This window comes from Schistocerca gregaria, chromosome 4 (assembly GCF_023897955.1).
Source record: "Schistocerca gregaria isolate iqSchGreg1 chromosome 4, iqSchGreg1.2, whole genome shotgun sequence".
NCBI lineage: Eukaryota > Metazoa > Arthropoda > Insecta > Orthoptera > Acrididae > Schistocerca > Schistocerca gregaria.
This window is the reverse complement of record NC_064923.1, coordinates 762,683,261-762,694,510: the sequence shown is the minus strand read 5'-3', so window position 1 is coordinate 762,694,510 and position 11,250 is coordinate 762,683,261. Positions and strand designations below refer to the sequence as shown.

The window sequence follows — 11,250 nt, the reverse complement described above, 5'->3', positions numbered from 1 at the left end:
CTGCCTCATTGCTTCTATTAGTCTTTCGTCTTTTGTTATAAAATTATGAATTTCAGCAAAAGAAATAACGAAACGAAACAGTTCGTAACAAATAACGAGCAACAAACAATTGATATCAACCAACAATACGACGATCAAATGAAATACGGATATCTGTGCATGGCCATGTGTTGGAAGGGATTAATCTTGGGGGTTACGTGATCAATAGCGACCGTATGACGTCACCTGTCAAAACTTTCACGGTGTCATGACGTGAGTGACTGGACTACCAGTGTTGATGCCGCCATTTGAAATTTTATTTATTTATTTATTTAGATCCCATAAATCCAATACAACGAGACATTCGCATGGATGTAGTACATCCGATTATTACAGATTATACAAAAGGAACACATAAAAAACTCTTGCAAGAGAATATATAGGTATAAGAGAAAATACACATTAACAGGTACAGACAAAATCACACTTAAAAAATTAAAATAAAGGTAGATCTTAGTAGCTACATACAAAATATAGAAACTATCGTAATGAGCAAGAGTACATCAGCTTTAACTAAAACAAAAATCAGTTACAGTTAACAGAACTGAAATATTCTTCATCCAAATAAATAGAATTATCTATTGATAGTGTTTGAGCTGCTGTTTAAATTTGGGAAGCTTTGCAACAAGTAATTTCAGTAACGGTGGAAGAACATTGGACACCTTGCAGTTCGTGTAAAGCCGGGTTCACACAAGCAACGAAAGTATCGCCACAAGTCAAGTCATTCTGGAGTGGCGCTGTGAGCTACCGTTCACATAGGAAGCCACAAATTCTTCGTAATTGCGCAGTTTGCAAAATGGCTTCACCTGTCTCAGCTGATTAAACGGCTGCACATATTACTAAATAATATATTTTGGAAACATAATAAATGTAAAATATTACTTACCAAAGTGTTTCTCGTCTCTCTTGTCTTGACTACATGTTTTAAGAACCAGTCTTCAGTATCAAACCAAGCAAGACTGCGTTTATAATTACGTTCTTTAGACCCACCACTCTTAAGTGATTTCAGTACTTTTTTTATGTTCATTCATTTAAGCATTTCGAATGCTTCGAATTTTTAATTTTGTTGTAGCTACATCAATTCCAGGTTACATATTCACGCATACTGTTTACTATTTCACTTAATGTAGCATCTCTCAAATTTCTGTCTTTGTATGATTCGCTTTTGTGGTTCCAAAGGCATTCTAGTTCTTGATACACTTCTAAGAATCTCATAATTGTCGCTGTTGACCACTTTTTAGACATATTAATAGCAAACGCACAAGCAAAAGCACCATCGACGAACGAATACGCACTAGAAAGGTTTGAATCCTGCCGCGAGGTAGCAGTCGAATGACGTTATCCGATTGTGGAGAAGGCAAAATGGCGCAACAAAGTAGAACCAAGTCCAACTTTTTGTGGCGTGACAAAAGTTGCGCTTCTTAAATGGCGCCACCGAAAACTAGGAGTTCACACATGCAACTACAAAGCAACTGCAGTTCGCCATTAGCAGTGGCGATACTTTTGTTGCCTGTGTGAACACGGATCCCTTTTTGTACAATTCTAAGGTTTCTTAATTGATAATGGAAGTCCGCTTACTTGGGACGACGGGAATGCCCCTCTCTTTACCCGCCTAAACTAAAATTCAAAATCTGGGGCCAAAGTTTTTATGTAGGAAACTCTCCGACAGGCATTAACATCCTTGAAATGTTTACATGCTTATTGCTTATACATAATCGCTGAGGTAAACGTGACAGATGACTGATGAGTGTTTGGGTAGTGATTAGTGTATATTGAACAGTGTGGTGCGAGGTAGTGTGTACTAGGTTTGGTGTTAAGGTTGTTTTTTTTCTGTCTTATAATTTGTCATAGTTGGAGGATGTCTATGGCAGGTCGCTTTAAAGTATGAAGAATGTTTTGTGTATTGCTTCAGTCTTGTGCTTGCTAACAACAATTGCAGCAAACCAAACGAAAAATAATCATAATAATGTGGAATATAATCCATACGGACCCTACGTTAATTGTTCTTTTCTGTAAGATGTGTTCTTAAATTGCTTGTTTTGGACTGTTGGTTGTATTTTGAGTCGTACTTATTTTTCTCTTTTCACAGCCCCCTGGAGTTCTTGGATTGCGAAGATCTAATAGATCATAAAGGCAATGAAACCGCCAAAGCAGAGCTAGGTCGGGGTTGTGTTAAGGTATACGCATCCATTGAAAACTTACTTTGAAAAAAGATGTATAATGCAGCACTGTTTAGTAGCGATAGTTATATCTTGATTTAAAGCAGAAACCTGGCAATTTAATTATGTGTTGGTAGATTTTGAGACTTGGTTGTAGACTGTTTATTAAAAGTAATAATTCACAGCAGTAATGGCACAAGTTTATTTGGTAAAAAAAATAATTATGTTGTTTTACAAAACAATGGTCTACTGGTCCCCGCACTACTAGCTGAGATGTTATTCAGATTCTGTATGTAGGCGTCTGTACATATTGCAGGTAATTCTACGGTTTCCAAACTTTGAATACGTTTATTTTTTGGACTCCTGTAGGCCCCAGCTTTAGAAACTTTGAGACGAGGAAACAAAAGCTTTTGTTACTTTTAAAATGATGGCCTTCATTGGATTGTTAAGCTACATCCTGTGAATTTGCATACTAGCTCAAGAATTTAAATGACACAAGCTGTAAATGTTTTACAAGATTTGATTTAGTATATACCCATGTTTGTGGTTCTTCGTATTTCTACTGGAAAGAAATACTTATTAGGTGCTTGATCATGATAGGCTTGTGTGAAGCATCTTTTACAGTTTCCTAGACGTTCTTGTTCAGAAAATTAATGCAGAATTTGTAAAGTACTGCAATACTGATAACTACCACATAATTCTTACCAAGAAACAAAATTCTATTTATGTATGCGTTAACTAACAAATTTCCATACAATTTAATCCCAATATTATCTCCTGAGAATGTTTGCACTGGACTAGGAGGATTTGTATAACAAACTTGTTCAGGTTTTTGAACTATTGTTGTCTGCCTACACTTTTCATTACCTGATAAGGTGTTCTCTCTCTCAGTACTCAGCAGCATGATTTCCTTGCATTTGTTGCAGATGCAGTTTTATTAATGAATAGGAAAATAGAAAATGTATAGGGATTTTGTAACTATTTTATTGTAACTGGAATTTTTCCCACTGCTTCCTTGAAGAAGTTGACATTTCTCATAAATAGACTATACATGATTGCAACTTATCGAACTTATACATAATAGTATCTTGCACAATTATATTTAATACATTGTGAAAGAAGCTTGTGTGTATTTCAGCTTTGTATGATCATAGCTTGTGTCAATCAATCCACTGTAACCTGTTTATGATGTAATTTTGCAATTGTTGATCTTAGGTGCTACTGTTCATTCACACGGTATGCATCAAATTGACAAAGAAAAAGTCTGATGAAGAGCTCCAGTATGTTCGTAACTATACCTGGATAAAAATGATTTGTGGGGAGGAGGGGAGATGATGACATTAGTCTTGTCACTTTTGCAAGCAATTATGCAGTTAGCTCCACACATTCTATATAAGAAACGTTGTTGTTGCTGTTGTGGTCTTCAGTCCTGAGACTGGTTTGATGCAGCTCTCCATGCTACTCTATCCTGTGCAAGCTTCTTCATCTCCCAGTACCTACTGCAACCTACATCCTTCTGAATCTGCTTAGTGTATTCATCTCTTGGTCTCCCTCTACGATTTTTACCCTCCACGCTGCCCTCCAATGCTAAATTTGTGATCCCTTGATGCCTCAGAACATGTCCTACCAACCGATCCCTTCTTCTAGTCAAGTTGTGCCACAGGCTCTTCTTCTCCCCAATTCTGTTCGATACCTCCTCATTAGTTATGTGACCTACCCATCTAATCTTCAGCATTCTTCTATAGCACCACATTTCGAAGTCTTCTATTCTCATCTTGTCCAAACTAGTTATCGTCCATGTTTCACTTCCATACGTGGCTACACTCCATACAAATACTTTCAGAAACGACTTCCTGACACTTAAATCTATACTTGATGTTAACAAATTTTTCTTCTTCAGAAACGCTTTCCTTGCCATTGCCAGTCTACATTTTATATCCTCTCTACGTCGACCATCATCAGTTATTTTGCTCCCCAAATAGCAAAACTCCTTTACTCATTTCCTAGTCTGATTCCCTCACCTTCACGCGACTTAATTCAACTACATTCCATTATCCTGGTTTTGCTTTTGTTGATGTTCATCTTATATCCTCCTTTCAAGACACTGTCCATTCCGTTCAACTACTCTTCCAAGTCCTTTGCTGTCTCTGACAGAATTACAATGCCATCGGCAAACCTCAAAGTTTTTATTTCGTCTCCATGGATTTTAATACCTACTCCGAATTTTTCTTTTGTTTCCTTCACTGCTTGCTCAATATACAGATTGAATAACATCGGGGATAGACTACAACCCTGTCTCACTCCCTTCCCAACCGCTGCTTCCCTTTCATGCCCCTTGCCTCTTATAACTACCATCTGGTTTCTGTACAAATTGTAAATAGCCTTTCGCTCCCTGTATTTTACCCCTGCCACCTTCAGAATTTGAAAGAGAGGATTCCAGTAAACATTGTCAAAAGCTTTCTCTAAGTCTACAAGTGCTAGAAACGTAGGTTTGCCTTTCCTTAATCTGTTTTCTAAGATAAGTGGTAGGGTCAGTATGCCTCACCTATTCCAGTATTTCTACGGAATGCAAACTGATCTTCCCCGACGTCGGCTTCTACCAGTTTTTCCATTCGTCTGTAAAGAACTCGCGTTAGTATTTTGCAGCTGTGACTAATTAAACTGATAGTTTGGTAATTTTCACATCTATCAGCACCTGCTTTCTTTGGGATTGGAATTATTATATTCTTCTTGAAGTCTGAGGGTATTTCGCCTGTCTCATACATCTTGCTTACCAGATAGTAGAGTTTTGTCAGGACTGGCACTCCCAAGGCCGTCAGTAGTTCCAAAGGAATGTTGTCTACTCCCGGGCCTTGTTTCGACTCAGGTCTTTCAGTGCTCTGTCAAACTCTTCACGCAGTATCTTATCTCCTATTTCGTCTTCATCTACATCCTCTTCCATTTCCATAATATTGTCCTCAAGTACATCGCCCTTGTATAAACCTTCTATCCTTCTATATACTCCTTCCACCTTTCTGCCTTCCCTTCTTTGCTTAGAACTGGGTTGCCATCTGAGCTCTTGAGATTCATACACGTGGTTCTCTTCTCTCCAAAGGTCTCTTTAATTTTCCTGTAGGCAGTATCTATCTTACCCCTAGTGAGATAAGCTTCTACATCCTTACATTTGTCCTCTAGCCATCTCTGCTTAGCCATTTTGCACTTCCTGTCGATCTCATTTTTGAGACGTTTGTATTCCTTTTTGCCTGCTTCATTTACTGCATTTTTATATTTTTTCCTTTCATCAATTAAATTCAATATTTCTTCTGTTACCCAAGGATTTCTACTAGCCCTCGTCTTTTTACCTACTTGATCCTCTGCTGCCTTCACTACTTCATCCCTCAAAGCTACCCATTCTTCTTCTATTGTATTTCTTTCCCCCATTCCTGTCAGTTGTTCCCTTATGCTCTCCGTGAAACTCTGTGAAACCTCTGGTTTTATTCAGTTTATCCAGGTCATCCAGGTCCCATCTCCTTAAATTCCCACCTTTTTGCAGTTTCTTCAGTTTTAATCTACAGTTCATAACCAATAGATTGTGGTCAGAGTCCACATCTGCCCCTGGAAATGTCTTACAGTTTAAAACTTGGTTCCTAAATCTCGGTCTTACCATTATATAATCTATATGAACCTGTCAGTATCTGCAGGCTTCTTCCATGTATGCAACCTTCTTTTATGATTCTTGAACCAAATGTTAGCTATAATTAAGTTGTGCTCTGTGCAGAATTCTACCAGGCGGCTTCCTCTTTCATTTCTTAGCCCCAATCCATATTCACGTACTAAGTTTCCTTCTCTCCCTTTTCCTACTTTGGAATTCCAGTCACCCAAAGCTATTAAATTTTCGTCTCTCTTCACTATCTGAATAATTTCTTTTGTTTCATCATACATTTCTTCAATTTCTTCATCTGCAGAGCTAGTTGGCATATAAACTTGTACTACTGTAGTAGACGTAGTCTTCGTATCTATCTTGGCCACACTAATGCCTTCACTATGCTGTTTGTAGTAGCTTACGCATAGTCCTATTTTTTATTCATTATTAAACCTACTCCTGCATTACCCCTATTTGATTTTGTATTTATAACCCTGTATTCGCCTGACCAAAAGTCTTGTTCCTGCTGCCACAGAACTTCACTAATTCCCACTATGTCTAACTTTAACCTATCCATTTCCCGTTTTAAATTTTCTAACCTACCAGCTCGATTAAGGAATCTGACATTCCACGCTCCGATCCGTAGAACGCCAGTTTCTTTCTCCTGATGACATCGTCCTCCTGAGTAGTCCCCGCCCAGAGATCCGAATGGGGGACTATTTTACCTCCAGAATATTTTCCCAAAAGGACGCCATCATCAGTTAACCATACAGTAAAGCTCCATGCCATTGGGAAAAATAAGAACCATATCACACTGAAAAAGCATATAAGAATAACCAGCAGATGAGGTAGCACAGTGCACATAATAGATTTGACCAAACTTGTGCTCTGATTAGCTGTTACAACAGATGCTGTCTAATAAACAACTAGCTCTGTCACTTTATTATTCTGAATGTCATTTTATTATTCTGAACGAGTTATAATACTTATATTATTGAAAATGTCAGAAATAAAAATGTATTCAGTATCAGCTGTGGGAAAAGGACATATTCCTCAGTCATTGCTGTGATGTATGTGCTTGAACTTGGTTAGTGGTGAGATATTTAAGGTGTGTCTCCACTGTAGTACACAGTTGTGATACTGTAATCCACTTCACATAGAAAATTGACTGTAATCTGCGACCCCAAAACCAAGGGGACTGTCAAAGACATGATATATCAATGGACTACTGTAGCATGCATTAAATGTGTTGGCAGATGGCTGCAAGCCAACAACTGAGCAATTAGGTTCATATAATGACATTTTATTGGTTTTGGGTAAGTCAAAGTGTCACCTGTCATGAAATGCTCAGAAACCAGTTGCCTGCTGTTCACCAGTGTGGCAGATTGCACAACTGTATGTTTACTTGAGCCCAATAGTGGTGGATGTAGGTGAGAGCCATGTGATGACTGATTCAAAATAATAATCTTTGTGGCTCCCACTCCTGGGGAGCAGTTATTATTTGATTATGGCACGTTTCAGTTTGTTAAACACAAACTTTATTAGTTGTTGCATTCAAGGCTTCATTTACCTCAATAACTAGATTACCTATAAGAAAAAATGCATTTGCCGTCCCTGAATAAGTAGTAGTGTAGAATAGTTGTAGGCACTTAGTTTTATGCAAATCTGCAAGCTTTTGTGATTGTTGTCATGCTATAGTATTCATTCTAAGTTATTAGGCTTCGTCGTGTTTTTCTTAAATTTGACCCTCTGCTGGAATTTTTATCAAGAGCACCAAAAAATCTTGAATATCCCAGCAGAGGGGTCAATGACATTGAATGTGTAAGAAGAAATTTAAGAACAACTTGATGCAGCATAATAACCTAGAAGGTCTTGCCTTCACTTCATAGTTTGTTGTGCTTTGTGACCTGAACTAGAGGGGGTAAGTAAATCTCTACGAGCAAGTTATATGGGATAACCCAGCACCATAAGAAACTGCAGAAATCCACTTCTTAAATACTGTAAATTGATAGGTGTGTACATCATAAGATATACATTTAGTTATAGGCCCCAAATTAATTATATTTATAGTATTTACCTGAAGCAGTAGTAAAATACAAGTTGTTGACCTTGCTGGAATTTCTTGTAAGAGATTACCATAAACATCATGCAAAAATATTCAAGGTTGGTATGCATCATCTACCTGATAACATTAATATATACCATAATTATTGTGGCTGTTCTATTGCTCACAAGACTGATGAATGTGTTGCATGGATGATTGTAAATAGTGCTTGTGACAATGAAAATATTTTAGGTGTGAGGCATGTTTGATCATCATTTATTGTGTCCCTAAGTCTGCTTTATACATTCCCTATATTTCTATACAGTTTAGAATGTCAGATGTTGTCTTCAGTCAGAAGAGAGTAGCACAGTTGGTGAGAGATGATCCCTGACAGTTGGCAGTGGTGTTGCCAGCTTTCAACTGTGAAGTTCAAATGGTCTCAGGCAAAAACAAGTCAACTATAGAGCTGCAACAACACAGTGGTATTGCCATAGAAATGTATACAAAATCATGTTGTGTGATCGATTGGAGAATACGCTTGAAGCAGCTGCACCAACACACTGCATCTATGAAGGATCTAATTTTACCAGCTCTACTATACTTTGATGCAGCTTTTCACAGTAGTCTCACCTTCTCTGCATGACCACAACTTAAACTAGTTGTTGGTGTCAGGATATGTCCCATTAACCCAATCCCTTCTTTTATTCACATTGTCTTTTTCTCCTTGGTTTCAACCAGTACCTCTTCAGTAGTTATCCAGACTGCTCATCATGTGATTGTCAGCATTCTTGTGGCACTGCACTTTTCAAAAGCTTGTTTTCTTTTCTGTACCATTTCCCATGTATCCTTTATTTTTCTACAAGGTTGCACTTAGTTTAAATTGCTTGTAAAATTTTCCCCAGGATCACTTTTCTTGCCATTGCAAGTCTGCATTCTGTATCATCTCTATTTCAGCGATAACCAGTTATTTTGCTGTCCAAAATAGCAAAAGTCGCCTAGTACTTTCAGTGTCTCATTATGTAATCTTTATTGCTCCAGCATCACCGGATGTCGGCACAATTGAAACTCATAATAATGACAGGTTCTTTCAACTTTTCCAATCCCATCTTTTTGATATCTTACCTTTTCGTATTTTCTGTGTTTTTAGTGGTCAGTTACAGCTGTTCCTTACAATGTTTTGTAGTGTAAAATCTGGGTTGATCCTCCCCACCCCTCCCACAGTGGTAGTCTGCCGCCCACTGAAACTACGCTATATCCTTGTCATCCCTACTCTACCCCCGCTCTCAACCTTGTGGCTCGTATCTCTGTAACAGATCTAGAACGAGACCTGTCCCATATATTGCTTCACTACCACCAGCTACTCCAGCCCAGTCACAAGCATTACCTATTCCATCATAGGCAGGGCTACCTGTTAAAGCAGTCCTGTGATCTGTAAGCTAAGCTGCAACTGCTGAGCTGTGTTTTATGTGGGCATGACAAGCAGCAGACTGTCTGCCTGCATGAATGGCTACCAGCAAACTATGGCCAAAAGACAGACTAACCAGTTGCTGAACATGCTGCCCAAGACAGTGTGCTTCACCCAGATTACTGCTTCACAGCCTGTGCCATCTGGATCCTTTCTACCAACAGCAGCCTTTCTGAATTGCACAGGTGGGAACTCTCCTGCAGTATATTCTACATTCCTGTAACCCCCAAGGCCTTAACCTTCACTGGTCCCTGTTCTTTACCTTCTTATCCCTTTCACTGCTCCCACTCCAGAACTACACAGCTTTCTGTTGCACTGAAGCAACCACTAGTCTCTCTTGCCCCACCCTCTCCTTTTGCCCCCCCCCCCTCTTCTCAAACCTCCTGACTGCACCCAGCAGCCCTACCCTGTCCCCACACCAACCGTACTTGTTCCCACAAGCTGCTCTGCACCTCCCCATCCCTACCCTACTGTCCGTCCCCTTCCCTGCTCCAGTCTCCTCCTTACCCCCACAGCCCAGACTGTTTCTCCCGCCTGGTGCAGTTGTTCGCAGTCCAGTCTCAGTGGAGAGATAAAGTGGGCATGTGTGTGAGCTGTGCTCACATGAATATCTGTGTGTGTGTGTTTTCTACAGTAGATGATGGCCATTTGGCCGAAAGTTCACATGTATAGCAGTCTCTTTGTTGTGCCTGTCAGTGACTCAACATCCCCTCTGTATGGTGAGTAGCAATCCATCCTGGATTTTCCATTGTTAATTTTGTTTTGTAGTTAAGTAATCTATATGAAAACTTCTGGCGCATCCAGGTCTCATTTGCATCCAAACTCTGCTGACCATTGCGAAGTGCATGGCAAAGGTGCTTCCCATTATACCAGTTATTAGGATTTCTTTGTATTCCACTCATGTATGGCACACGGGAGGAATGACTGTTTACATGTCTCTGTGCACCCTGTAATTAGCCTAATCTTGTTTTCGCAGTCCCTATGGGAGTGATATAGTGAGTTGTAGTGCATTCCTAAAGTATCTTCAGAAAAAGGGAAGGTTGTAAATAGCCAGAACAAGTAAGGATCCTGAAAAAAAGTGCTGTACTATTTTTAGAGAAGTTGTAAAAGGATCAAGGAGTATGCACAACTTACCAGAAATTGGTAGATTTGACAATAAAAGAGAGAAGCCTTAAAAGATGATTCTTTACTACTGAAAAGAATGGAAGGACTAAAGAAGGCCATTCAAGTGTAGGATCCCCCCTCCAGTGTATCACTGCTCTTTGGCCGGTTTGTGGTTGGCTACCACAGGGCCCCGCCATTGCAGTGTCATTTCCCTTCCATGCTGCGTGTCTATTCTCTTCTTATTCTTTTTTCCCCTCCCTTGGGGAACATGTTTGAGGTGTATCTTGGAATGTTTTCTTCATTTTCAGTAACCTGACTTCAGAACAGTCTCTCTACTGTTTTTTTTCCCTCATTTCTTTCTTCATTCCCCTTCTCTAGTTCTTCCTCCACTTCAGCGTTTGATGTTCCTCTTATTCTTCTTCCTCCCTGTGCACTCCTGAAGGCTGTCCCATGCATCTGATGTGTAACAGGAGACTTGGTAACGCTTAATTCTCAGCCCTGGGTCGACAGATAGGGTTCGCACGTACCCAGTGGTACAGGCCGTGCCCAGGGAGGGGTGAATGCCTGAACTGTTACTTTGCAAATTGGTCCCCCTGTCAGGTGTTCAGGAGGTGTGACCTGAGGTGTGAACAATTATCTAAGGTGGGTGTGCCCACCCTCTGAGAGGGACCCCCAGTCAGAAGGGCAGAAGGGGCGCGCCATTGGAGACACGGGCAGTCCTCCTCTCACAACGAGCCAGTCCCAGACCTCTTCTCCACATTCTAAAAGAGCCATCGCGCTGCACCACGGTTCCTCGTGGTCTCACGTACTGAAGCCA

General features: G+C 39.9%; 1 protein-coding gene across 1 annotated transcript in view; it reads left to right on the top strand.

Annotated features, from left to right (window-relative positions):
• Window positions 1-1,739: 1,739 nt before the first annotated feature.
• LOC126365830 (TM2 domain-containing protein CG11103) overlaps window positions 1,740-11,250 on the top strand; it is a 35,986-nt gene continuing 26,475 nt past the window's right edge. The window contains exons 1-2 of the mRNA XM_050008457.1: window positions 1,740-2,051; window positions 2,129-2,216. Of these exons, the coding sequence (XP_049864414.1) occupies window positions 1,924-2,051; window positions 2,129-2,216 (216 nt within the window). The 5' untranslated portion in view covers window positions 1,740-1,923. The remainder of the gene's footprint in view (window positions 2,052-2,128; window positions 2,217-11,250) is intronic.